A 27,239-nucleotide genomic window follows, 5' to 3' on the forward strand; every position below is an offset into this window, starting at 1 on the left:
CCAAATAAGCCCCAGTTAAGGTCATCAGTCAGACGGACACATTTAGTATGTCTGTTGCAACACACGACAGAGAATTGATTTATAAAATAATAATAATGTTATTTTATAACATTATAATTGTTTATAAATAAATAATATTATTGACATTAATACTTAAAATAAATGATAATATAAATTATAGTTAAGTATTTGTAAATAACCAAGTGGACGCCTTTGGACGAGAGGTAAATGCCTAAGTAAACAGATGAACTCGAGACTTATTGCTGAATGACCAATTGGGGAACAGACACAATGCACAAAAACATGCACACTCTATAACAAGCGGACGTGGTTGTTTGTGATATGAATCTTCATAATTCAATACATCATGTGTTGTAACAGATGTACTTAATGCACTCCTGTGAAATAAAGAAATGTTTTCTGAATTTTGGTGCCTACAATTTTTTGTTGCCTTTGTGTGGACCATCATTCTTAACTGTCAACATTTTTGTTGCCACTCCTGTCTCGTAAGTCTTCAATTAACACTTGATTTAATGTTAGATTTAAAGGGAATAATATTTTGACCCCTAGGCAAGATGAGTGCTAAAAGAAAGAGCTATTCTGTCGAGTACAAGAAAGGAATCATGGAGGACTCCTGGGGCAAGAATCTTACAGCTTTCTGCAAAGAGAAGAAGTTGGATCTCCAAATGGTTCAAAAATGGTGAGCAGAGTACAATAACCTCAGTCAACAGGTGGATGAGGGAAATGCTAAGAAGCGCAAGTGTGGATCAGGTAGGCAACCATTATTTCCTGAGCTGGAAAACATCATCTGTGAAAGGATTGCTGACAGGAGAGCAAAGGCTTTGGTTGCGTGTAGGGGTGATATTCAAGCATTTGCCCTTGCAATGGCACCACAGTTAGAAATATCCCCAGAAGAATTCAAAGCATCGCAACACTGGTTGGATGGCTTCCTTTAGCGATGTGAACTCTCTCTAAGAAGATTGACAGCACTGTTGAAGTTGGAAGATACTGAAGTTATTAAACGTGCACTTGCATTCAAGTCCTTTGTTGATGGCATCAAATTTTCTAAATACCAACTCTCCAACATGATTGGTATGGATGAAACTGCAGTGTTTATGGGCCAACGATCTCAAACGACAATTAATCAGAGGGGTGCCTCATCAATGTACATTATCTCCACTGGTTACAAAAGTGCACGTGTTACCTGTATTTTTGGCAATTTGTCTGGATGGAAAGAAAGCCCCATCTCTAATCATCACTAAGGGCAGGAAAGATAAGGTTGAACGTGTTTCAGGTATTTATGTTCTTGAAACTGAAAAAGCCTGGTACACACAAGCAGTTATAAGGAAGTGGGTCGAATTAATGCTACCATTTTTTGTGTGAAGTGGCCAAAGTGGTCTGCTGGTCTGGGATTCAGCCAGCACTCACTGCGCTAAAGACATGAAGAACTTCCTTGCAGAGAGAAGAATAGATCAAATAATGATGCCCGCAGACTCTTGATATTGCAATAAACAAACCATTCATTTGCGCATGGAAATCAATGATTACATTGAAAATAGAATGGAGAGAAATCAGCATGGAAACTTTGTGAAGCCTAGCCTGTAAGAGGTTGTGACTTGGGTGAAGAATTCATGGGATAAAATCACTGACAGCTGTGTTGCCAATGCACTACGAGCAGGCTACATGGAGAAGAAGTGCTCATTTAAGGAGAGCTCTATTGGTGGACATGAGAGACTGGGGCCAATGGTTCTACAGGAAATGGAGTCACAAGAAATTGAAGCTGGAATTCGGGGTTTGGGGAGTTATGACAATGTTCCAGAAGAAGATGACATGACTATTTGAATAAATGTAGATTTTTGTACATGAATAAATGAATAAATGTAGATTGTTGTACATGGAAAAATAAGACATCCCCTGAAAATAAGCCCCTAATGCGTCTTTTGCAGTAAAAGTTAATATAAGATCAGTGTTATTTTAGGGGAAATATGGTATGTTGAAAAGCAGAAGTGATAGGGGACAAACCTGTCAGGTTCTTGAACACAGAGGAAAGGGCTTCAGTTTTTCACCATTAACTGTGATAGTAGCTGAGGGTTTGTCATGTGTGGTTTTTATTACGTTGAGGTATTTTCCTTCTATACCCATTTTATTAGGTGTTTTAATCATAAATGGATGCTGTATCTTGTCAAATGCTTTTTCTGCATCTATTGATATAATCATATGGTTTTTGTCCTGTATTTTATTTATGTGATGTATCACATTGATCCGTTTGCGAATGTTGAACCATCTTTGTGCCCCTGGGATGAACCTCATTTGGTCGTGATGTATAATCTTTTTATGCATTGTTGCATTTGATTGGCTAGAATTTTGTTTAGGATTTTTTGCATCTGTATTCATCAGAGATATTTGTCTGTAGTTTTCTTTTTGTGTGTGTTACCCTTACCAGATTTTTGTATCAGGGTAATATTGGCCTCATAAAATGAGTTAGGGAGTACTGTCTCTTCTTCAATTTTTGGAAGAGTTTGAGTAGGACAGGTGTTAGATCCTCTTTGAATGTTTGGTAGAATTCACTAGTGAAGCCATCTGGTCCTGGAGTTTTGCTTTTGGGAAGGTTTCACATTACAGATTCAATTTCCTTACTGTTGTCCAGCCTATTTAGATTTTCCAATTCTTTGTGATTCAGCCTAGGAAGGCTATAGGTTTGTAAGCACATGTCCGTTTCTTCTAGGTTATTGAATTTGATGGCATATAATCCTTCATAGTATTTTTGGATGATCCTTTGTATTTCTGTGGCATCCCTGGTAACTTCCCCTCTTGCATTTCTGATTATGTTTACTTACGTTTTTTTCTCTTTTTATCTTAGTGAGTCTAGCCAAGGGTCTGTCAATTTAATTAATATTTTCAAAGAACCAGTTCTTTGCTGCATTATTTTTTCTATTGTCTTTTTGTTCTCTATTTCATTTAGTTCTGCTCTGATTTTTATCATTTCCTTCCTTCTGCTGACTTTGGGTTTCATTTGTTCTTTTTCTAGTTCTTTAAGGTGTAACATGAGGTTATTTATCTGGGATTTTTCTTGTTTCTTGAGATAGGCATGTAATAATATAAATATCCCTCTTAAAACTGCTTTCTCTGCGTCCCAAAAATTTTGGTAGAATGTATTTTCGTTCTCATTGTTTCTATGTATCTTTTGATCTCTCCTCTTATTTCTTCTTTGACCCAGTTGTTCTTTAAAAGTATGTTGTTTAATCTCCACATATTTGTGGTTTTTCCTGCTTTCTTTTTGCAGTTGATATCCAATTTCAAAGCCTTATGATCAGACAATATGCTTTGTATGATTTCAATATTCTTAAATTTGCTAAGGCTAGTTTTGTGCCTCAATATATGGTCTCTCCTTGAGAATGTTCCATGTACAGTAGAAAAGAATGTGTAGTCTGATATTCTAAGACAAAATGCTCCATAAATGTCAATTATGTCCATTTCATATAATGTGTCATTTAGGGCTGATATTTCATTATTTATTTTCTGTTTGGATGTTCTGTCCATAGTTGTCAATGCTGTATTTAGGTGCCCTACTATAATTGTGTTTTGGTCAATTTCTCCCTTTAGTTCTTTTAGGAGTTGCTTGGTATATTTTGGTGCTCCCTGATTGGGGGCATAAATATTGATGACTGTTATGTCTTCTTACTGTTTAGTCCCCTTTACCATTATGAAATGTCCATCTTTGTCTGTTACCTTTCTTATCCTGAAGTCTGTTTCATCTGATACCAGTATGGCTACACCTGATTTTCTCTGAATACCATTTTTTTGGAGTGTCAGTTTCCATCCTTTCACTTTGAATCTGTATTTGTCCTTGTAGCTGAGATGTGTCTCTTGGAGGCAGCATATTGTTGGGTTCCATGTTTTGATCCAATCTGTTACTCTGTGCCTTTTTATTGGTGAGTTCAGTCCATTTACATTTAGGGTGATTATTGATACGTGAGAATTTCCTGTCATTCTATCTTTAGTTTTCTGGTAAGGCTGTGTCTCCACTGTTTCTTTGCCTTTTTGTTGCTGTCTATTATTTCAGTGTGGTGGTGTTCTATGATTTTTCCTTCTATTTTTTTCTTTTTTATGTTATAGATTTCAGTTCTGTTTTTTTTTTTTTTGAGTGGTTACCCTTAAGTTTATGTAAAAGAAAGTTTCATATTTAGAGTATTTTATTTTCTTCAGTATGCTTTCTCCATTCCCTTGTGCTGGTTCAGAACTTTACTCTTTCTCCTTTTATGTTTTTCAAAGATTATCCCTATTTATGCTGGGAGTTGATTTCTGGACTGCAGTAGCAAGTTGTCTGTTTCCTTTTTTTTAAAAAGTGTTTTCCCCCCTTCTTTACCTTGTAGGTTATGTTTAAGTGTGTAGTGTCATTTGGTGTAGGGTTTGCCATTTCTTGCTTCTGTCTGTTCGTAATAGTACTCATGGTTTTGTATTCTTTTGCTTTTTTGTTTCAGGTTGAATAGTCTCCTTCAGTATTTCTCAGAGTGCATGTTGTGTGTAAGAAAATTCCCTCAGCTTCTTGAGTTTGGCAAGGTCTTTATTCCTCCTTCATATCTAAAGGAGATCTTTGCTGGATAGATTATTCTTGGCTCATAATTTCTGGCTTGCAATAGTTTGAATATTATGAATCCACTCCCTCCTGGCTTGTAGAGTTTCTGTTGAAAAATCTGATGATAATCTAATGGGCTTTCCTTTGTAGATTACCATCTTTTTTTTCCCTGGCTGCTTTGAAGATTCTTTCTTTGTTGTTAATTTTTGACAACTTCAATACAGTGTGCCTTGGAGAAGGCCTGTTGGGATTTAGGCCATTAGGTGTTCTATTTGCTTCTTGGATTCAAGGATCCAGTTCTTTTCACAAGTCTGGGAAGTTCTCTTTGACTCTTTGTTTGAATAAACTATCTGTTCCCTTCTGCCTTTCTTCTCTTTCTTGTATGCCCATTATTCTTATATTGTTTTTTTCAATGGACTCAGAATGTTCTTGTAGAGTTCTTTCATTTCTTTTAAGTCTCAAATCTCTTTCTTCTTCCATCCATATCATTTCCAGATTTCTATCTTCAGTGTCTCTGATTCTTTCTTTCATCTGGTCAACTCTATTACCTAAGTTGCCTATTTCATTCTTCATTTCTTCTATTGAGTTCTTAATCTCCAGAAATTCTACATGGTTCTTTTTTTAAAATTTCAATTTCTTTGGTAAAATTTTTAATTTTGTTCTTTGATTGTGTTTCTGAGTTAATTAACCTGCCTGTCTGTGTTTTCTTTCATCTCGTTGAGGTTTTTAAGAATTGCAATCTTGAGTTCTCTGTGTTTAAGTCATATATTTCCATGTATTTAAGTTCATTTTCTGGAGACTTTTCACTTTCTTTCTGAGCTGTCTTCTTGCCTTGGTTATTCATGGCCATTAATGATTTATTATTTCTCTTCCTACGCATCTACAGGAGTAGCTTCTGCAACAGGTTGATAGAAAGAGGTCTTTCTTTTGTTTTCCAGTAGGTGTTGGTAGAATGTTTTATTTTCTCTCTGACTGCAGCCTTTTATTCTCTGATGCTGTAGTGTTATGTTTTCTCTGTACTGTTCTGGCTTCTCATACAATGGGTGGATTTCCTGGAAGGTGGACTTCTCCTGTGTAAACAGGTTGCCTGGGTCATAGGGCACCACTTCCTTGATGGGATGTAGAGCTTCTGAATTTCCGAAGCTCTTCCTGCATCAGTTTCAGAGGCTCTGTTTACTCCTGCAGGGATCTGCCCAGATTGGTCGGGGTGGAAGCAGGGTGGATTGTGAGAGGTGGTCCAGAGCAATGGGGGCAACCACCAGCACAGGCAGTCCTGTATCCAAAGCTCCCTCGTCTTCGCCAGAACTAGTTGGGCTGTGAATCCGTGGCTGCAAACCCCAGTCCTCAGAACTACAAATATTTTGTTCTTTTGATCTGACACTGCTACTGTTCTGCTTCAAGCACTGGGAGGGTGGGGGCGGGGTGAGCTCTGGGAGGGTGCAGAGGGGGCGGCTAGTCTCAGTGCCTAAGGCTTCCATCCTCTGCTCAGTAGTGAGGGCTTAAACCACTGTTTTCTCCCTTCTTCCCTCAGTCTTTGCTCTGTGGTCTCTGCTGTGAGCATTGGGTTCAGCCGTGGTATATGCTGATCCCTAAGGTGGGACTGTGGTCAATAAGCAGAGCCTTAGCAGTCCAATGCTTCCCTCTCCTACATCTGCATTAGCTTTGGAATGCAGGGAGTTCAGAGCTTGGAGCTCAGGTCTGCATCCTGGTCTCACGCAGCCTGCGTCTCTGCAATTCCTGCTTCCCTCCTCCCCTGCTTGTGCAATTTGCCCATCTTTAGGTGATTTCAATTGCACACCTTTTTATCTTGCCTGTCTGCTGCGCAGGGAGTCCTTTGTGGAATTATAGTTTTTCAATTTGTTGTGAATTCCAGGGAAGGAATCAAGAGGCTCACCTCACGCTGCCATTTTTATGACATCCCAATTTTGTATATTTTTAAACTGCTATCATAGGGAAAATCAATCCTGGGTTTGCAAAACATCCAGACCCTTGTGACCCTCTGATATTATTCTTGTTTCAAGCATCGTATAAATAAAATCCAGTTGATTAAAGGACCCAAAAGAATTCTACTGACTTTGCAGGATGTGACATTTATCAATCCCCATTTTGGCAGTAAGGTAAGGAGCTTCCCTTTTTCTTGCTGTGCTGTCCAATGTGGTATCCACAAGCCACAGGTGACTACTGAGCTCTTGACATATAACTAGTCTGAATTGAGATGTGCTGTAAGAGTAAAATACACACTAGATTTAGAGGACTTAGTATAACACATGTAAAACATCTCATTAAATTACATATATATGTATAACATGTCAAAATGATAGTACTTTTGCATATATAGGGTTAAATAAAGACTATTATTAAAATTAATCTCACCTTTTTCTTTTTATCTTTTTAATGTGTCTACTAGAAAACTTAAAATTACATATGTCACTCATGTTATATTTCTATTGGATGGTGCTATCTTAGAATAGCTTTGCAGAAGTGATGCAGTGCACTTTGATCAATAATGTAGCTTTGACTTCATATATTCCTCCTTTATAATTTGGATTTAACATTTGATTGCCAGCTCTTCAAGGGCAGAGGTACAGCTTTTTTTCTTTCTTTTCTTTTTTTTTAATGTTACCCCATAGCACCTGACATGGTGATGATAGTATAATAGGTGCTCATGAAAGTTTGTTGAATGAATCAACTAGTGAAAGACAGTTGACTTTCACCAGGGTTCTGTTCTGATTGTGATTGTGTTGTAACTGGTGATCTTCATTGAGTCCTCTAGTATGTCCTGTCTATGCGCTAGTGATGGCATGCAGTCCCTGCCCTCACGAAGGTTATAGTCAAGTCATAGAGACAAATCATACAACACAAGAAAGTTGATAGACACCATATCGCACAAAAGACACTAGAAATATGACAGAACTTCAGAGGAGATAGATCAGTGGAGAAAGGTTTTTCAGAGACCAAGCACTGAAGCTGTGTCTTAAAGAAGGAAGAATAGGATTTGTCTAGGTTACAGGTCACAAACTGGTAACCACTTTTGTTTGACCTTTACAGTTATAAAAAACACTAGCCAGAATTTTGAAATTTTGAGACCACACATGAAAATCTGGATTTCTGGGTGTTCTTTAAAGGTTGGAAGATCTATCAACCTTTGGTATCATTGTGACAATTCACTAGAACTTAGTAGTAGGTGCTGTTTTTGGAAAAGGCATACTCCCTTCAGTTTGACACAGTTCCCATCACTCTCTGTTGTCTTATATTCAGCTTATTTCATTAATTCATCAGTTTATATTACCTGCCTGGTCCATATAGGCATCTTAGGGAGAGAAAACAGCATAAACAGAAGCGTGGAAAAGAGAAATGTGTGGGGAAGTGTTTTGTTGAATGTAGTTAGTAATGGGAGAGTGTGCCTCTCTGTGCCCAATCTATGCGGCCAAAATAAAGACATTAGTCTTTGCAATTTATTGCATGGTGGTGGCAGGATATAACGAGAGGGTGCGAACACATCATATTATCCCCATGTGCTATTTATTTTTGCTACACTAGTGTGCCAGATCTGAGAATTAATTATCTCTGTGACCAAACTGATCATTTGCCTAAATGAGACCCTGAAAGGTGTACTTTAACTAGTTGGCTGGGTGAGAATGGATTTACATGGTAATAGCCTACACAGTTGAAATCAAATAAAATATTCAGCTGTTTGATTTAATTTTCAATCGCAACCCTCTTACCCTCTAACTTGTTCAAACCATCAGATCCTTTTATAAGGTCGATATTATACTACTGGAAATGTATTGCTGAGCATCAAAATTATCACTCTTGGCTCAAAGCTATATTCCACCCCCATGCCATAAATACTTACTGATGTTTGCCTTTAGGTTTAAAGCCACCAGAGGACCCTGGAACTCATGGTGGTGGAATTTGTCTAGATTTGCCACACTCAATATCCTTGTATGAAACGTCTCACCTCAATTAGGAAGGGTAGATACTGAAATGCAAGCTCTCTCTAAAGCAATCTCAATAGATAACACAATACTATAAAAGCAAGTATTCAATTGTGTGACAAATATTTTCTTTATCTAGAAATGGATTATCAGTAGTAAAAGCAGATGTCTACAGACAATAGTTTAGTGGTTACCAGAGGGTAAGGAGGGTGGGGTGTGGGAGATGAGGGTAAGGGGATCAAATATATGGTGATGGAAGGAGAACTGACTTTGGGCGGTGAACACACAATAGGATTTATAGATGATGTAATACAGAATTGTACACCTGAAATCTGTATAATTTTACTAACAAATGTCACCCCAATAAATTAAAAAAAGCAAATGTCTAGAAGTTGTTGTCCAAATATAGTAATATAAAGTTTTGATCAAAAGCAACAAACCAATTTTTAAAAACCTTAGTTCTTTTGTGATATCCATGTCTAACTGACAGTTCATATCAATTGCCTAGACGTTTTGGCTGTAATGTATCAAAACAATAAACATAGCTTAATTTTGGAATGAATTAGCCGTTTCTTTGTATAGGTCTTACAATAGTCCAATAATGTCTGTAAAACTTCCATCTATGCCTTCTCTCTTTCCTATTGGGACACAAAATGAAAAAAAAAACACCACCCCACCACTTTTCACCATATGAGTGAGAAAAAATGAATATCAATAGGGAGTGATAGGCTTATAGGGAATGTTCTTTTTATTTTTTACTATTCTGGTCCAGGTTAAAAAGGATGGCATTACCCTAGAAGAATATAGCTCTTGGCCTCCAGATCCCTTTTGGTACTTGGATGGTATCGGGTTCTCAAGGTAAAAGATAGGGAGACATACATTTTCCTTAATTGCTGTGTAGTCACAAACTTGCAGCTGGCTATGTGTAATCAGTGAAGAAGCCAAGCCAAGAATTCCATCCAAATGGAATGTCTGAAAGTGTAAACTCTCGGTGAATATAAAATTAATTCAGTCTAGAAAAATTGGCAGGTCAGTAGAAGTCAGGTCAGGAAAGGAAGTTTTTAGAGGAAAGTGAAGCTAAAGCTCAAATGTGTGTGGATTTTGGCAGAGTCTCTTTTTTTTTTTAATTTATGAGTTTCAGGTGTACAAGACAAGGTAATACTTAGACGTTCATCATTTATATCCCTCACACTGTGAACCCCCCTCCCCCCATCCACTATCCCTCCAACCTCACACCGAGCCATCATATTATATATATAAAATTATAGTTGGCATTCATTAATGTTTAGCTTCTGGTGTACAATGCCATGATCAGGCATCCACAGTATCCCTGAGGTGGTCTCCCAAATAGGACGCATGTCCATCGGATACCCAACAAAATCTTTACAGCATTACTGAATACGTTCCCCAAATTAATTTTCAAAAAACACTGAGGCCATCTTGTGGTTACCAGCTGCTTCCTAATCCCTTCACCTTTCCCCTTACGCGCCCATCTAACAACTCTCGGTTTTTTCTTTGTGTCCTCAAAATTGTTTCTGATTAGTTCATTCACATATTCTTTTCTTTAGATTCTGCATATAAGTGAGATCATATGGTACTGTCTTTCTCTTTCTGACTTATTTCACTTAACATAATGTTCTCTAGATCCATCCATGTTGTTGCAAATGATAAGATTTCTTTCTTCTTTATGGATGTGTAATACTCCATTGTATAAATGTACCACAGCTTCTTAATCCAGTCATCTACCAATGGGCATTTCGGTTGTTTCCATATCTTGGCTATTGTGTAAAGTGCTGCAATGAACATAGGAGTGCATACAGATTTTTGAATTGGAGTTTTGGATGGAATTACTGGATCATAGGGTAGTTCCATTTTCAGATTCCTGAGATACTACCATACTGTTTTCCATAGTGGCTGCACTAATCTGCAATCCCACCAACAGTGCACTAGCGTTCCCTTTTCTCCACATCCGCGCCAGCATTTGTTGTTTGTTGATTTACTGATGATAGCCATTTTGACTGGAGTGAGGTGGTATCTCATTGTGGTTTTTTTTTGCATTTCTCTGATGGTTAGTGAGGTTGAGCATTTCTTCATATGTCTTCTTGCCTTCTGTATGTCCTTTTTAGAAAAATGTCTCCTCAAGTTCTCTGCCCATTTTTTAATTGGGTTGTTTGTTTTTTTGGAGTTGAGTTGAGTAAGTTTTTTATAGATTTGTGATATTAATCCCTTATCAGATATATCATTGGCAAATATCTTTTCCCATTCAGTAGGATCCCTTTTTGTTTTACTGATGGTTTCCTTTGCTGTGAAAAAACTTTTTAGTTTGATGTAATCCCACATGTTTATTTTTTCTCTTACTTCCCTCACGCGAGGGGATATATCAGTGAAAATCTTACTCCGGGTAATGTCCATGAAGTTTCTTCCTATATTTTCTTCTAGAAATTTTATGGTTTCAGATCTTACATTTGAGTCTTTAAGCCATTTTGAATTTATTTTTGTATATGGTGGGAGGAGGTGGTCCAACTTTATTTTCTTGCATGTGTCTGTCCAGGTTTCCCAACAGCACTAATTGAACAGACTGTCTTTACCCCATCGTACATTCTTGCTTCCATTGTCGTAGATTAGATGGGCATATAGGCATGGATTTATCTCTGGACTCTCTATTCTGTTCCATTGATCTATGTGTCTATTTTTATGCCAGTACCACGCTGTTTTGATTACAGTAGTCTTGTAATATAGTTTGAAGTCAGGTATCGTTATACCTCCCACTGTGTTCTTATTTCTCAAGATTGCTGAGGCTATCCGGGGTCTTTTATGGTCCCATATAAATTTCAGGATTATATGTTTTATTTCTGTGAAAAACGTCGTTGGTAGTTTGATGGGAATTGCGTTGAATATGTATATTGCCGTAGGCAGTATGGACATTTTAACTATATTAATTCTTCCTATCCATGAACATGGAATGTGTTTCCATCTATTTATGTCTCCTTTCATTTCTTTCTTCAGTGTCATATAATTTTCTGAGTACAGATCTTTTACATCTTTGGTTAGATTTATTCCCAGATATTTTATAGTCTTTGGAGCAATTGTAAATGGAATTTTTTTTTAATTTCTCCTCCTGATATTTTATCATTGGTATTTACAAATGCAACTGATTTCCGAATATTAATTTTATATCCTGCTACTTTACTAAATTCATGTATCAGTTCTAATAGTTTCTTGGTGGAGTCTTTAGGGTTCTCTCTATATAGTATCACATCATCTGCATATAATGATAATTTTACTTCCTCCTTACCAATTTGGATGCCTTTTATTTCTTTCTCTTGTCTGATTGCTGTGGCTAGAACTTCCAGCACTATGTTGAATAGAAGTGGAGAAAGTGGGCAACCTTGTCTTGTTCCTGATCTTAGGGGGAATGGTTTTAGCTTTTCCCCATTGAGTATGATGTTAGCTGTGGGTTTGTCATATATGGCCTTTATTATGTTAAGATATGATCCCTCTATTCCCACTTTCTTAAGGGTTTTTATCATAAAAGCAATTTTATCAAATTCTTTTTCTGCATCTATTGATATGATCATGTGATTTTTTATTTTTCATTCTGTTAATGTGGTGTATCACATTAATTGATTTGCAGATGTTGAACCACCCCTGCATACCAGGTATGAGTCCCACTTGATCATGCTGTATGATCTTTTTAATGTATTGCTGAATTCTGTTCGCTAATATTTTGTTGAGAATTTTTGCATCTATGTTCATTAGAGATATCGGCCTGTAGTTTTCTTTTTTTGTGGTGTCTTTGTCTGCTTTTGGGATCAGGTTGATAGTGGCTTCGTAAAAAGTGTTTGGGAGTCTTCCTTCCTTCTGGATTTTTTGGAAGAGCTTGAGGAGAATAGGTGATAATTCTTTTTTGAACGTTTTGGAAAATTCACCTGTAATGCCATCTAGTCCAGGGCTTTTGTTTATTGGGAGATTATTGATTACTGATTCAATTTCCCTGGTGGTAATCAGACTGTTCAGGCTTTCTGTTTCTTCTTGAGTTAGCCTTGGAAGGTTGTGCGCCTCTAGAAAATTGTCCATTTCTTCAAGGTTGTCAAATTTGTTGGCATATAGTTGCTCATAGTAATTTCTTACAATTTTTTGTATTTCTGTGGTGTCTGTTGTCACTTCTCCTCTTTCATTTCTGATTTTATTAATTTGGGTCCTCTCTCTCCTTTTTTTAATGAGTCTGGCTAAAGGTTTGTCTATTTTGTTTATCTTCTCTAAGAACCAACTCTTGGATTCATTGATCTTTTGTATTGTTTTTCTGGTTTCTATTTCATTTATTTCTGCTCTGATCCTTATCTCCTTCCTTGTGCTCCCTTTCGGCTTATTTTGCTGTTCTTTTTCCAGATCCCTTAAGTGTGAAGATAAACTGTCAATTAGTGGTGTTTCTTGTTTCTTTAGGTAGGCCTGCAGTGCTATGAACTTCCCTCTTAGGACTGCTTTCGCAGCATCCCATAGATTTTGGGTCGTCGTGTTCTCATTCTCATTTGTCTCGAGATATCTTTTGATTTCTTCTTTGATCTGCTGCTTGACCCATTCATTATTTAGTAACATGTTATTCAGCCTCCATGAATTGGTGTGTCTTCCTGTTTTTTTTTTCTCCTGTAGTTCATTTCTAATTTCATAGCACTGTGGTCAGAGAAGACAATTGGTATGATTTCAATTTTCTTAAATTTATCAAGGCTTGTTTTGTGGCCTAACATATGATCTATCTTGGAAAATGTTCCATGTGCACTTGAGAAGAACGTGTATTCTTGGCAGAGTCTCTTGCTTTTTCCTTTGCCCTTCATGGAGAGGTCTGTATCTCAATATACAAATCTAGGTGCTTCTGCTGAGATAAGAAAATAAAGAATGAAAGGGAACTAGATTCCTCTCTGGTCTTGCTCTGTTGAAGAGAGTTCAGGTTGATGTCAGGTGAAGAGTCAAGACATTCATTCATGTCTGAATCTTGAGCTGTTGGGATTTCAACACATTAGGGGTTGGGTATAGTTATATTGCCTTGGAACTTTGTGATAGTCTTATCTTGGTAGAATGAACTTAACTCAGGGCTAAATCAACTGGTGACCTTCAGTTTATCAAAGACCATTAAGGGCAGAGTGTGTGAAGATACTTAAGATTAATTTTTATTGGCAAGCAAGAGCGAAACAAAGCATGATGCATTAGAAAGAATGCAAGACCAGGACATGTAACATCTACATTTTTCCCCCAGTCTCTACATCCCTCTCTAGGTCTCTGTTTCCTCATTGTAAAAGGAGGGTGTTGGAGTTTGGAGTGGGGGTTGGCTTAGACAATAGCAAATGTAACTGCTAGTTCCTAATTGCTATCATTCTGAAAAAGGGAAAATTTGGACACATAGAGAAAAATATGAGGAAACTGCTGATTTATTATTTCTTCATGTGAAATAAGTCTGCAGGTTCAGTGGAAGATAAAGATGTTCAGTTTTAAAAGTTAACTTAGACTACAGATAACTTTTCCTTCTTTCATTCAACTGTGCACTTCTTACCAGACTTATTATGTGGACAAATTAACAAATCAAGGAATAGGGAATTTGGCCTGTTTAAACATTAGACTCATAAATAATGGACAGATGATCTACTTACTCTCTACCATCTTTCTGGGATACCTTCTATCATTAATCTTGCCTGCGCAAAGAAGGCTGCCATTCAAGATGGTATAACAAAAGGAGTCAGGCCTAAAAGTCAGAAGGGTGGGATTCTGTCCTACTTCTGCAATTGATTTTTTCAAAATGTTAGATTTTTATCTTTTCCCCAATTTTGTCTATAAAATGAGGGTCCCAGAATAAATTATGACTAGTGTTCTTTTTTCCCTCCCAAATCTATGATTCTAATCTTCTCTAAGAGATGGAAGTACCTACAAACTTTTAGCTTCCTTTTGTGGGATATGGCATTGAAGCACAGTACCAACCCTAGCCTTAAAAAAAAAAAAAGTGCTGGGGGATGGGCAAAATTGATCAATCACATGTTTACAGAGTTCAGCTTGTATAGTTACTTTCTTAGGAACAAAGAAAGAAAAAAGCAGATAAGCACCGTATCTATAGCATAGCTCAATGCTATGTCCTAAATCATGAGAATTTTGTTCATAACCTTTGTTTCCTAATCCTTTCACAGAGAGGAAGTTGTGCCAGTGTAAGCTTCCAGATCACCTCAGAGGTCCAAAATGGGAGGTCCCCAAGGCTCTCCTTTTCTTTTTTTTTTTTTTTTTTTTTTTTTTTTTTTTTTTTTTTTTTTTTTTTTTTTAGTTATTCTTCATAATTTTGTCTTTATTCTTCATTACAGATTTGGTAAGTGTCTATGCGACATAATTCTGCAATTTACTTCTTTTTTTTTTTTTTTTTTTTTTAATTTATTTATTTATTAGTTTCAGGTGTACAAAACAAGGTAATACTTAGACGTTCATCATTTATATCCCTCATACTGTGAACCCCCCTCCCCCCACCCACTATCCCTCCGACCTCACACTGAACCATCACATTATATATATAAAATTATAGTTGGCATTCATTAATGTTTAGCTTCTGATGTACAATGCCATGATCAGGTATCCACAGTATCCCTGAGGTGGTCTCCCAAATAGGACGCATGTCCATCGGATACCCAACAAAATCTTTACAACATTATAGAATACCTTCCCCAAATTAATTTTCAAAAGAAAAACCCTGAAGCCATCTTGTGGTTACCAGCTGCTTCCAAATCCCTTCATCTTTCCCCTTATCCCCAACCCCCTCCCACACACCCATCTAACCACTCTCGGTTTTTTCTCTGCGTCCCCAAAACTGACTCTGATTAGTTCATTCACATAGTCTTTTCTTTAGATTCCATATATAAGTGAGATCATATGGTACTTGTCTTTCTCTTTCTGACTTATTTCACTTAACATAATGTTCTCTAGATCCATCCATGTTGCTGCAAATGATAAGATTTCTTTCTTCTTTATGGCTGCGTAATACTCCATTGTATAAATGTACCACAGCTTCTTAATCCAGTCATCTACCGATGGGCATTTTGGTTGTTTCCATATCTTGGCTATTGTGTAAAGTGCTGCAATAAACATAGGAGTGCATACAGATTTTTGAATTGGAGTTTTGGATTTCTCCGGGTAGATGCCTAGGAGTGGAATTACTGGATCATAGGGTAGTTCCATTTTCAGATTCCTGAGATACCTCCATACTGTTTTCCATAGTGGCTGCACTAATCTGCAGTCCCACCAACAGTGCACTAGCGTTCCCTTTTCTCCACATCCGCGCCAGCATTTGTTGTTTGTTGATTTATTGATAATAGCCATTTTGACTGGAGTGAGGTGGTATCTCATTGTGGTTTTTATTTGCATTTCTCTGATGGTTAGTGAGGTTGAGCATTTCTTCATATGTCTTCTTGCCTTCTGTATGTCCTTTTTAGAGAAATGTCTCCCCAAGTCCTCTGCCCATTTTTTAATTGGGTTGTTTGTTTTTTTGGAGTTGAGTTGAGTAAGTTTTTTATAGATTTGTGATATTAATCCCTTATCAGATATATCATTGGCAAATATCTTTTCCCATAGAGTAGGATCCCTTTTTGTTTTATTGATGGTTTCCTTTGCTGTGAAAAAACTTTTTAGTTTGATGTAATCCCACATGTTTATTTTTTCTCTTACTTCGCTCGCGCGAGGGGATATATCAGTGAAAATCTTACTCCGGGTAATGTCCATGAAGTTTCTTCCTATATTTTCTTCTAGATATTTTATGGTTTCAGATCTTACATTTAAGTCTTTAAGCCATTTTGAATTTGTTTTTGTATATGGTGTAAGGAGGTGGTCCAGCTTCATTTTCTTGCATGTGTCCGTCCAGGTTTCCCAACACCACTTATTGAACAGACTATCTTTACCCCATCGTACATTCTTGCTTCCATTGTCGTAGATTAGATGGGCATATAGGCATGGATTTACGTCTGGACTCTCTATTCTGTTCCATTGATCTATGTATCTATTTTTATGCCAGTACCATGTTGTTTTGATTACTGTAGCCTTGTAGTATAGTTTGAAATCAGGTATCGTTATACCTCCCACTTTGTTCTTATTTCTCAAGATTGCTGAGGCTATCCGGGGTCTTTTATGGTCCCATATAAATTTTAGGATTATATGTTCTATTTCTGTGAAAAACGTCGTTGGTAGTTTGATAGGAATTGCGTTGAATATGTATATTGCCTTAGGCAGTATGGACATTTTAATTATATTAATTCTTCCTATCCATGAACATGGAATGTGTTTCCATCTATTTATGTCTTCTTTCATTTCTTTCTTCAGTGTTGTATAATTTTCTGAGTACAGATCCTTTACATCTTTGGTTAGATTTATTCCCAGATATTTTATAGTCTTTGGAGCAATTGTAAATGGAATTGTTTTTTTAATTTCTCCTTCTGCTATTTTATCATTGGTATATACAAATGCAACTGATTTCCGAATATTAATTTTATATCCTGCTACTTTACTAAATTCATCTATCAGTTCTAATAGTTTCTTGGTGGAGTCTTTAGGGTTCTCTATATATAGTATCATATCATCTGCATATAATGATAATTTTACTTCCTCCTTACCAATTTGGATGCCTTTTATTTCTTTCTCTTGTCTGATTGCTGTGGCTAGAACTTCCAGCACTATGTTGAATAGAAGTGGAGAAAGTGGGCAACCTTGTCTTGTTCCTGATCTTAGGGGGAATGGTTTTAGCTTTTCCCCATTGAGTATGATGTTAGCTGTGGGTTTGTCATATATGGCCTTTATTATGTTAAGATATGATCCCTCTATTCCCACTTTCTTAAGGGTTTTTATCATAAAAGGTTGCTGTATTTTATCAAATGCTTTTTCTGCATCTATTGATATGATCATGTGATTTTTATTTTTCATTTTGTTAATGTGGTGTATCACATTAATTGATTTGCGGATGTTGAACCACCCCTGCATACCAGGGATGAATCCCACTTGATCATGGTGTATGATCTTTTTAATGTATTGCTGAATTCTGTTTGCTAATAATTTGTTGAGAATTTTTGCATCTATGTTCATTAGAGATATCGGCCTGTAGTTTTCTTTCTTTGTGGTGTCTTTGTCTGCTTTTGGGATCAGGGTGATAGTGGCTTCGTAAAAAGTGTTTGGGAGTCTTCCTTCCTTCTGGATTTTTTGGAAGAGCTTGAGGAGAATAGGTGATAATTCTTTTTTGAACGTTTTGAAAAATTCACCTGTAAAGCCATCTGGTCCAGGGCTTTTGTTTGTTGGGAGATTATTGATTACTGATTCAATTTCCCTGGTGGTAATCAGACTGTTCAGGCTTTCTGTTTCTTCTTGAGTTAGCTTTGGAAGGTTGTGCACCTCTAGAAAATTGTCCATTTCTTCAAGGTTGTCAAATTTGTTGGCATATAGTTGCTCATAGTAATTTCTTACAATTTTTTGTATTTCTGTGGTGTCTGTTGTCACTTCTCCTCTTTCATTTCTGATTTTATTAATTTGGGTCCTCTCTCTCCTTTTTTTAATGAGTCTGGCTAAAGGTTTGTCTATTTTGTTTATCTTCTCTAAGAACCAACTCTTGGATTCATTGATCTTTTGTATTGTTTTTCTGGTTTCTATTTCATTTATTTCTGCTCTGATCCTTATCTCCTTCCTTGTGCTCCCTTTCGGCTTATTTTGCTGTTCTTTTTCCAGATCCCTTAAGTGTGAAGATAAACTGTCAATTAGTGGTGTTTCTTGTTTCTTTAGGTAGGCCTGCAGTGCTATGAACTTCCCTCTTAGGACTGCTTTCGCAGCATCCCATAGATTTTGGGTCGTCGTGTTCTCATTCTCATTTGTCTCGAGATATCTTTTGATTTCTTCTTTGATCTGCTGCTTGACCCATTCATTATTTAGTAACATGTTATTCAGCCTCCATGAATTGGTGTGTCTTCCTGTTTTTTTTTTCTCCTGTAGTTCATTTCTAATTTCATAGCACTGTGGTCAGAGAAGACAATTGGTATGATTTCAATTTTCTTAAATTTATCAAGGCTTGTTTTGTGGCCTAACATATGATCTATCTTGGAAAATGTTCCATGTGCACTTGAGAAGAACGTGTATTCTTGGCAGAGTCTCTTGCTTTTTCCTTTGCCCTTCATGGAGAGGTCTGTATCTCAATATACAAATCTAGGTGCTTCTGCTGAGATAAGAAAATAAAGAATGAAAGGGAACTAGATTCCTCTCTGGTCTTGCTCTGTTGAAGAGAGTTCAGGTTGATGTCAGGTGAAGAGTCAAGACATTCATTCATGTCTGAATCTTGAGCTGTTGGGATTTCAACACATTAGGGGTTGGGTATAGTTATATTGCCTTGGAACTTTGTGATAGTCTTATCTTGGTAGAATGAACTTAACTCAGGGCTAAATCAACTGGTGACCTTCAGTTTATCAAAGACCATTAAGGGCAGAGTGTGTGAAGATACTTAAGATTAATTTTTATTGGCAAGCAAGAGCGAAACAAAGCATGATGCATTAGAAAGAATGCAAGACCAGGACATGTAACATCTACATTTTTCCCCCAGTCTCTACATCCCTCTCTAGGTCTCTGTTTCCTCATTGTAAAAGGAGGGTGTTGGAGTTTGGAGTGGGGGTTGGCTTAGACAATAGCAAATGTAACTGCTAGTTCCTAATTGCTATCATTCTGAAAAAGGGAAAATTTGGACACATAGAGAAAAATATGAGGAAACTGCTGATTTATTATTTCTTCATGTGAAATAAGTCTGCAGGTTCAGTGGAAGATAAAGATGTTCAGTTTTAAAAGTTAACTTAGACTACAGATAACTTTTCCTTCTTTCATTCAACTGTGCACTTCTTACCAGACTTATTATGTGGACAAATTAACAAATCAAGGAATAGGGAATTTGGCCTGTTTAAACATTAGACTCATAAATAATGGACAGATGATCTACTTACTCTCTACCATCTTTCTGGGATACCTTCTATCATTAATCTTGCCTGCGCAAAGAAGGCTGCCATTCAAGATGGTATAACAAAAGGAGTCAGGCCTAAAAGTCAGAAGGGTGGGATTCTGTCCTACTTCTGCAATTGATTTTTTCAAAATGTTAGATTTTTATCTTTTCCCCAATTTTGTCTATAAAATGAGGGTCCCAGAATAAATTATGACTAGTGTTCTTTTTTCCCTCCCAAATCTATGATTCTAATCTTCTCTAAGAGATGGAAGTACCTACAAACTTTTAGCTTCCTTTTGTGGGATATGGCATTGAAGCACAGTACCAACCCTAGCCTTAAAAAAAAAAAAGTGCTGGGGGATGGGCAAAATTGATCAATCACATGTTTACAGAGTTCAGCTTGTATAGTTACTTTCTTAGGAACAAAGAAAGAAAAAAGCAGATAAGCACCGTATCTATAGCATAGCTCAATGCTATGTCCTAAATCATGAGAATTTTGTTCATAACCTTTGTTTCCTAATCCTTTCACAGAGAGGAAGTTGTGCCAGTGTAAGCTTCCAGATCACCTCAGAGGTCCAAAATGGGAGGTCCCCAAGGCTCTCCTTATCTTTAGGGAGTCTAACTCCAGCTACCTATGAAAACTCCAATGTAGCGATTTACAAGGTAGAGTATCTATCAGCTATCTAATTTATTGCCTTCTTGGGTTTTAAAATGAGGCAGTGACTTAGGGCTTAGTTTTTGGGCAAAAATATTGAAACTTTTAGTAAGTCTTTTCAGTTTTTTGTTTGTTATCAGTTTATGGATTTATTTGGTTGACACTTTTGATGATGATTTTCAGCAACTAATCTACTTACTTGTAAGTTCATTGATTTTTCAATTCCATATATTTACTATGCATGTGGAAAAGTCTGTGAGACAGAAACACTTATCCATGTCACTCCTTCCAGAAGGTATACATATAATAATAAAAGAAATGACTTTGTGAGTCAACTGTTTGTGATGGGATGTCTAGAGACATGTTTGTGTAGCGTTTGGGGCAAACCCATCCCCTCAAATTCTAGTTGCTCTTTCTATACCTGTTATCCTCTGATATTATTGAAATATTAAAAAATATATTCATTTTTTTTCCAGCATGTATTCAGTCTTAGAGTAACAGGTTACCCCTTGCCGTGTAAAATAGAAGTCTTCTTTATTTCGCTTAAATTTCTGTCTTTCAAGCTTTAAGAGGCCACTTCTGACCCCTAACAAGGGAATTTGGCAACCAGAACAAATCTTGTATCAGTTGGAGAGATGAACTGTTTCTTCTCAGCAGGAAAGAGTTAAACAGGGGGTAAAAGGGAAACTAGACTGCCTTTCTGTCCCTCCTAAGAGAGGCCTTCCCAGTGTGGTTCCCTTGTTTTGTTTGAAGATACTCCCAAAAGCATCAAACACTCTCAACTTGAATAGTAACTACAAAGAAAGTCCAAAACAGGATAGAATGAGTTTTTAGAATGTCTACTACATTGAATTTTCCAAATGAGTGCTCTCCTCCATTGGATAAATAATTGGTAGGGGCCCCAAACACCAAGATTGGCATGGTATGCATTTTCTCAGTGTAGCTGAGTGCTTTGACTTAAATTTGTGGCAGGAAACCTCTGGATCTTGCTTTGGACTTAATTTAATCAAGGAGGAAATTTGCTTTAAGTGTAAACTTGAGGCATTGGGGAATTGACAGCTCTACTATCTCAAAGACCAAAGATAAGATAATCACATAGTTTTTGAATGTCGAATGGAATGGGCTGATGGCTTCATACATGTATTGATATCTCTAATATTCTGAAGGAAATCTCAGTTACCTAAGTTAGTCTCTTGGTTTTTCATCTGTAAAATGAGGGGTTGAACTAAATTCTTAATCTTGGTTGCTCATTAGAATCTCTGTAGGAAACTTAAAAAATGCATATGCCCGAGCTCCACCCACTACTGTGATTCAGTTGTTGTGGGGTGGCCCTAGACATTGGTAGTTTTTAAAGTTCCCATATGTGTACAGGCAGGGTTGAGAATTGCTGGACTAAGGGAACTCTAAGGCCTCTTTTCGCTTGGATATGCTATGATTCTCTGATTCTGTGCAAGAACTTCTGTGTTGAATTGTGGTACATTTTGTTTGGTGGAGTTGGAAGGTTATAGTGTAGAACTGAGAAGGGAAAAAATAAGCAACTGTGGGTAACTGATATTTCCTCACTTGGGAAGGAGGCAGAGTTGAGTTAGTTCCTATAATGACTGTTGGTCAAGCAGATGATGAATATTTCTGAACTGTATAGGCCAAAGGGGCCTTTATCTGCACAAAAGGAGTGCGTTGGTGAGAATAATACCACACCATGAAGTCAAGATTAGGCTGATGGCAGGGTGCTCAGGAGAATAGCTGAAGCTAGAAAACTGCCTGGCTAGGGTTGAAGAGGACTCTGGGAGAGGGCATAAGTTAATTGAATCAACAGATCAAACAAAGAGGTCCAGTGTACCTTCTGAAACAGTTCTCTATTGGTGTTTTAAAGAAGATTCATTATCTAGTTTCTGTTTAAAGTCAATCAGATTTTCATAAGAACTGCCATTGGACAATCTCAAAGTTCCAGAAAATGTGCCTTGAGTAACAGACACCTAATAGCAAAGGACAGGCTTCTCTAGGTATGTGCCATAACATTATACTACAGTGACACAGTTTCACACTTTGATTGTGTAAAATCAGGTCTCATTTCATAAATACTCTTTGAATTATGAAAGGAAAGTTAGATGAGCACACTGCTGTGAATGGAAGGTGCAGTGGGAGCTAGTCGTGATTTGCTTTAATGGCCACAGTCTAGGGGCGAGGGGTGAGGTGGGCAGTAGTGCAACCTGACACACTCAGAGAGAACTTATTGCACTTATCCTTTCTTCTTTCTCTGACTCTATCTGCTTCTCAACCTCTCCCTGTGTTTTTCTCTTTGTCGCCTTTCTCTTTCTCCCCCTGCATACCCTCCCCATTCATCTCCCTTACCCAGAGCCTTTTTTTCTATCTTCTCACCTTCATCTGTATCCCTTATAGCTCTCTCTCTTCCCCTGTCCTGTCCACCAACTATCTTCTCACTCTCCTCACAGAATCAGATCATCAAAGCTAAAGAGGACTTCAGAAATCATCTAAGTCATTCAGCTTTATCAGTGAGGAAACTAAAAGTCAGGCTGATTAAGTAGCTGCCATACTGCCACCTTTGTATTTGAGGCAGAGCCAGGTTTAGGAGCTAGTTCTCTTGACTCTTAGTTGATACGCCATGGCCTGAGTACAAAAGTGAGGGACTTTAAATTACTTCTAAAAACTTTAGTGGATAGAGTTTGATATTTCTTCCTCTTAATTAAAAAGTGAATGATGAGTGAAGTATTTTATTATTCTTTCTCTTAAAAGAAAAAAAAAACAGAGAAAAACAAATAGTGCATGTGTGGTAAAGATAAAACCTGCCCATTTTCTCCCCTTTCCTCATTATTCGTGAAGTAGGACATAGAGACTCAATAAAAATGTGCTTATAAAGTTTGTGAGAATTATTTAAAACTTAAAACAAACATACACAAATCCCCAAACCAAAGAAAGGCCATGAAAGTAAAGAGCAACAAAGTGAGAGAAGGAAGCCCTTGGTTCTGTTACTAACTAGCCTTCCGTCTTTGGGCAAGTCATGTAATCTCTTCAGGATTCAGTTCCTTTATCCAAATATGAAGGGATTGGCCAAGGGATACTTAAGACCTTTTCTGGCTGTCAAATTTAATGATTTGGTGGGGAGTGGGGGGAACAATCTGCTTAATTACCTACTAAGCCAGAGGTAAGGTTAACCCCTGTCAGTAATAGGGCTCACTCTAGAAAGAACATATCAGGTACTGGGTATAGGCAGAATCGGGGCTATCAGTACCTATGTTCAATTGTGTACTGCACAAGGGCACCATTTCTAAGAGGGTACTGTAAGCATTTTAAATGTATACTAACTTTTATGAGAGTGGTGGAAGAGTGGGCAAAGAGATTCTGGTCTCCCACCCTAGTTCTGGAATAAGGTGTGGGAGGACCTTCTCATATCTACATTTATACTAGCACACCAGACTATGCACATACACAGTCACTCTGTAACATATATGCGCCTGGCTATGTACTATCTTTACTATGCCCCACAAATTTCTTGAGGACACCCCTTTCTCCTGCCTAATATACTTGGAGACACAATTTCAGCTTCTCAACCCTGCCTCTACAGCCTGACTCCAAACCTTACAAAGAGGCTTCACCTGACAGGCAGGGATTAGTGGTATGCAGAATATTCATGCTGCTAGTAGAACGCTTTTCCTGGTGTCTGGAAGATGTACAAGTAAATGAGAGTGTGGTACATGCATGTATGTTTACAGTCGGAGCTACTACCCAATATCACCTGGCTGCCACAGGCTGTAAAATAGTATTCTCACATAGTGGGGGTGCCAAAAAATGTATACGCATGACTTGTATTCATCTTTTGTTTTCGGTATATATTGAGTATTACAATTTTATGCATAAATGTTTTCAATTTTTTTGGGTAGATACCCAGGAGAGGGATTGCTGGGTCATATGGTAATTCTATTAGCAATTTTTTGAGGAACCTCCACACTGCCTTCCATAGCGCTTGCACCTGTCTGTATTCCCACCAACGGTGTATAAGGGTTCCTTTATCTCCACAGCCTCTCCAACACTTGTTATTATTTGTCTTTTTCATGATAGCCATTCTGACTGGGGTGAGGTGATATCTCATTGTGGTTTTTATTTGCATTTCTTTGATGATTAGTGATGTTGAGCATTTTTTCATATGTCTATTTGCCATTTGTGTGTCCTCTTTGGAGAAATGTCTCTTCAGGTCCTCTGCCCATTTTTCTTTTTTTTTTTTTAATTAAATTTATTGTGGTGACAATTGTTAGTAAATTTACATAGATTTCAGGTGTACAATTCTGTATTACATCGTCTATAAATCCCATTGTGTGTTCACCACCCAGAGTCAGTTCTCCTTCCATCACCATATATTTGATCCCCTTTACCCTCATCACCCACCCCCCACCCCCTTACCCTCTGGTAACCACTAAATTATTGTCTGTGTCTATGAGTTTTTCTTTCTCATTTGTTTGTCTTGTTCTTTTGTTGTTTTGGGTTTATATGACACATATCAGTGAAATCATAGGGTTCTCTGCTTTGTCTGTCTGACTTATTTCACTTAGCATTATACTCTCAAGATCCATCCATGTTGTCACAAATGCTCCTATGTCATCTTTCCTTAACGCCGAATAGTATTCCATTGTGTATATATACCACAACTTCTTTATCCATTCATCTATTGAAGGACATTTTGGTTGTTTCCATGTCTTGGCCACCGTAAACAAAGCTGCAATGAACATTGGAGTACACGTGTCTCTATAGAGAAATGCTTTCAGATTTTTGGGTAGATACCCAGGAGAGGGATTGCTGGGTCATATGGTAATTCTATTCCTAATTTCTTGAGAAACCTCCACACTGCCTTCCATAATGGCTGCACCAGTCTGCATTCCCACCAACAGTGTATGAGGGTTCCTTTTTCTCCACAGCCTCTCCAACACTTGTTACTATTTGTCTTGTTGATGAAAGCCATTCTGACTGGGGTGAGGTGATATCTCATTGTGGTTTTCATTTGCATTTCTGTGATGATTAGCGATGTTGAGCATTTTTTCATATGTCTATTTGCCATTTGTGTATCCTTTTTGGAGAAATGACTCTTCAGGTCCTCTGCCCATTTTTCAATTGGGTTGTTTGTTTTTCTGTTGTTGAGCTTCATGAGTTCCTTGTATATTTTGGATATTAGGCCCTTATCAAAGGCACTGTTTGCAAAAATCTTCTCCCATTCAGTTGGTTGCCTCTTTATTTTGTCGATGGTTTTTTTTTGCTGTTCAGAAACTTTTTGGTTTCATATAGTCCCATTTGTTTATTTTAGCTTTTACTTACATTGCCTTTGGAGTCAAATTCATAAAATGCTCTTTGAACCCAAGGTCCATAAGTTTAGTACCTATGTTTTCTTCAATGCAGTTTATTGTGTCAGGTCTTATGCTTAAGTCTTTGATCCATTTTGAATTAATTTTGGTACATGGTGACAGATAGCAGTCCAGTTTCATTGTTTTCCATGTGGCTAATCAATTCACCATTTATTGAAGACGCTGTCTTTCCTCCATTGTATGTTTTTAGGTTCTTTGTCAAAAACTGCCTGTCCATATTTATGTGGTTTTATTTCTGGGTTCTCAATTCTATTCCATCGGTCTGTGTGTCTGCTTTTCTGCCAATACCATGCTGTTTTGATTATTGTAGCCCTGCAGTAGAAGCTCAAGTCAGGGAGTGTGATACCTCCAGCATTGTTCTTTTTTCTTAAGATTGCTTTGGCTAATTTGGTTATTGCTTTGGGGTCTTTTGTGGTTCCAAACAAATCTGATGATTTATTGTTCTATTTCTTTAAAAATTGCCATCGGACCACCTCACTCCAGTCAAAATGGCTATTATCAATAAATCAACAAACAACAAATGCTGGCGCGGATGTGGAGAAAAGGGAACGCTAGTGCACTGTTGGTGGGACTGCAGATTAGTGCAGCCACTATGGAAAACAGTATGGAGGTATCTCAGGAATCTGAAAATGGAACTACCCTATGATCCAGTAATTCCACTCCTAGGCATCTACCCGGAGAAATCCAAAACTCCAATTCAAAAATCTGTATGCACTCCTATGTTTATTGCAGCACTTTACACAATAGCCAAGATATGGAAACAACCAAAATGCCCATCGGTAGATGACTGGATTAAGAAGCTGTGGTACATTTATACAATGGAGTATTACGCAGCCATAAAGAAGAAAGAAATCTTATCATTTGCAGCAACATGGATGGATCTAGAGAACATTATGTTAAGTGAAATAAGTCAGAAAGAGAAAGACAAGTACCATATGATCTCACTTATATATGGAATCTAAAGAAAAGACTATGTGAATGAACTAATCAGAGTCAGTTTTGGGGACGCAGAGAAAAAACCGAGAGTGGTTAGATGGGTGTGTGGGAGGGGGTTGGGGATAAGGGGAAAGGTGAAGGGATTTGGAAGCAGCTGGTAACCACAAGATGGCTTCAGGGTTTTTCTTTTGAAAATTAATTTGGGGAAGGTATTCTATAATGTTGTAAAGATTTTGTTGGGTATCCGATGGACATGCGTCCTATTTGGGAGACCACCTCAGGGATACTGTGGATACCTGATCATGGCATTGTACATCAGAAGCTAAACATTAATGAATGCCAACTATAATTTTATATATATAATGTGATGGTTCAGTGTGAGGTCGGAGGGATAGTGGATGGTGGGAGGGGGGTTCACAGTATGAGGGATATAAATGATGAACGTCTAAGTATTACCTTGTTTTGTACACCTGAAACTAATAAATAAATTAATTAATAAAAAAAAAATTGCCATCGGGATTTTGATGGGGATTGCATTGAATTTGTATATTGCTTTTGGTAATATGGCCATTTTAACTATGTTGATTCTTCCAATCCATGAGCACGGAATGTCTTCCAATTTCTTTGTGTCTTCTACAACTTCTTTCAAAAATGTGTTATAGTTTTCAGCATATAAATCCTTCACATCCTTGGTTAAGTTAATTCCTAGGTGTTTTATTCTGTTCATTGCAGTTCCAAAGGGAATTGTTTTATGTATTTCTTTTTCTGAGATTTCATTGTTAGCAAATAG

At 37.4% G+C, this 27,239-nt stretch overlaps 1 protein-coding gene across 1 annotated transcript in view; it reads left to right on the plus strand.

The window, feature by feature from the left end:
- GUCY2F (guanylate cyclase 2F, retinal) overlaps positions 1-27,239 on the plus strand; it is a gene marked incomplete at both ends in the record, with an annotated part of 147,016 nt that overhangs the window by 45,592 nt on the left and 74,185 nt on the right. The window contains 2 exon segments of the mRNA XM_081043007.1: positions 6,597-6,693; positions 20,021-20,152. Of these exon segments, the coding sequence (XP_080899133.1) occupies positions 6,597-6,693; positions 20,021-20,152 (229 nt within the window).

The sequence above is a fragment of the Rhinolophus hipposideros genome (genome assembly GCF_964194185.1).
Source record: "Rhinolophus hipposideros genome assembly, chromosome: X".
NCBI lineage: Eukaryota > Metazoa > Chordata > Mammalia > Chiroptera > Rhinolophidae > Rhinolophus > Rhinolophus hipposideros.